Source organism: Cynara cardunculus (genome assembly GCF_001531365.2).
Source record: "Cynara cardunculus var. scolymus isolate 2C chromosome LG 10, CcrdV1, whole genome shotgun sequence".
Classification (NCBI taxonomy): domain Eukaryota; kingdom Viridiplantae; phylum Streptophyta; class Magnoliopsida; order Asterales; family Asteraceae; genus Cynara; species Cynara cardunculus.
In genome coordinates, this window is record NC_037537.1 from 20,298,696 (window position 1) to 20,300,491 (window position 1,796).

The following is a 1,796-nucleotide window of genomic DNA, read 5'->3' on the forward strand; positions in this document are numbered from 1 at the left end:
TTCTACAATTACTTTCTGCTTATTGCCTTGCCCTTCGGGACTAACAAATAAGCGTCACCAAATGTCATGTTACAGTAATTTTTTTTAGAACAAAATACAATTTTCTTATACACCATACGTGACGGTTTTAGCCTTATGCTAATGGTTTTTGTTGTGTTTTTGTTGTGTTTTTGTAACGTTTTTTAAACGTAACCAAAAGTGTATCAAAAGTGAAAGTAGCTAAGGTGATGATTTGTATGTCCACAACAACCGTTGCCGTATACCTACGCTAACGGTTTTAGCCGTCACTCAAGCTCATTTTTGTACCAATGCTTTTTCATATTGAAATTTAAATTTGGGCTCATTCCCTTGAACATTGCTTCTTAGCTTTTCTGGGGTTAGACTGAACAACCACTATTCGTTGTTCCTCCTTTCCCAAACAATCCCTCACTGTCACTGAGCTTAACATAGTCTCTGAGCTTCCACAGGATGAACAATAGAAAGGCCACCCCGCAAGAACTTGACTGTGGTTCATGCAACAGAAAAATATATAGTCTGATTCTCGAAGCCAAAGAAGCTCCCGTCTCTAAGGCTATTATAATGTCAATTAGATTTTATACTCATAAAACCGAACTTCTTATCACTGCAGGAGTTCCACATGTCTTATGTGGTGCATGACATTACGTGAAGAATTCATTGAAACTTGTCATGTTACTCAAGATACTAGGAAGTCAACAAACGAAGGATTTATATTGACCAGTTCAAAAGGGACACAAGACTAAAATATAAGGGATAATTAATGCTACAAATCCCATTTCATACATTGAGTAAACATGTTCACCCAAGATCGTGTTGTCCAAACTATTTCAAAAAGAAGTTATCACGTGGGTTTCTGTATTTGATTATAAAATTTCGATTTATTACAGACCAAATGAACCAGAAGCTTATGATCATGAAGAAAAGCAGGGAGGCAAATTTGGGCTTGGACGAACTCACGGCAGGCATTCAAGTTTAAGCTTTTTAGTTTATTCAGATGTAAGAATTGAATGGTATTGTGTCATGTATGTCTTAGCTCATAACACCATCAGAATATGTAATTCTAAATCAAATTTCATAAAACGGGATAATTCTCTCCACGCGTCTTACAAACTTTAAAAGGTCCTATTGGTTAGTTCTTTACAAAACCATGGTAGAAACTAAAAACTGCTAGGTACAAGTCATAATGCCCCCAAACGAGAAGCAAGATCGGTGAATATGTCTTCGCTGCAAGGAATGGTGAGGCCACCCATTGGATGGTTGTACCCAAATTCGTCATCTGCCCGATATAATAGTTCTTGAAATGCAGGTTGGCTTAACAATGATACTGGAACCACAAATCTCTTCTTCTCTTGTTCACCAACATAAACAGCAAAATGACCTTTAGGGATGACCATGTATTTATTGCTGCTTCCATTTGACAATGATCGTCGGAGAATTTGTTTTGCTTGAATGATCCGAGGCATAAGAATGGCCATTGTTCTAAGGAGGGCGCAGTCTGCTTTGTTTAAAAAGGCTGATGAAGAAAGAAAAAGCTCAAACTAATCCTTGGTGAAGTATGTTATTGTGGTTGTGCTTATGCATATGGAATGGTTTATATAACCAACTCGTATACGGAGAGGTAGACCATAGCTGGTGATATGTGGTATAGAGAAAAATCAATATCACATGGTTTTGTCTTCCAAGCTTATTGTGATATCATTCAACGATTAATTTGATGGATATGCTTCATCCATGAGGGACCATGGTGCTGGGTATAAGCTTTAACAGGTTGGAAGACA

General features: G+C 37.4%; 1 protein-coding gene across 1 annotated transcript; it reads right to left on the reverse strand.

Moving 5' to 3' along the window:
• Nucleotides 1–1,119: 1,119 nt before the first annotated feature.
• Nucleotides 1,120–1,550, reverse strand: LOC112519295 (auxin-responsive protein SAUR21-like). Its single transcript, XM_025127341.1, has one exon. It carries the CDS (start codon nucleotides 1,491–1,493, stop codon nucleotides 1,197–1,199), a length of 297 nt encoding a protein of 98 aa, XP_024983109.1. The 5' UTR covers nucleotides 1,494–1,550; the 3' UTR covers nucleotides 1,120–1,196.
• Between the last annotated feature and the right edge of the window lie 246 nt (nucleotides 1,551–1,796).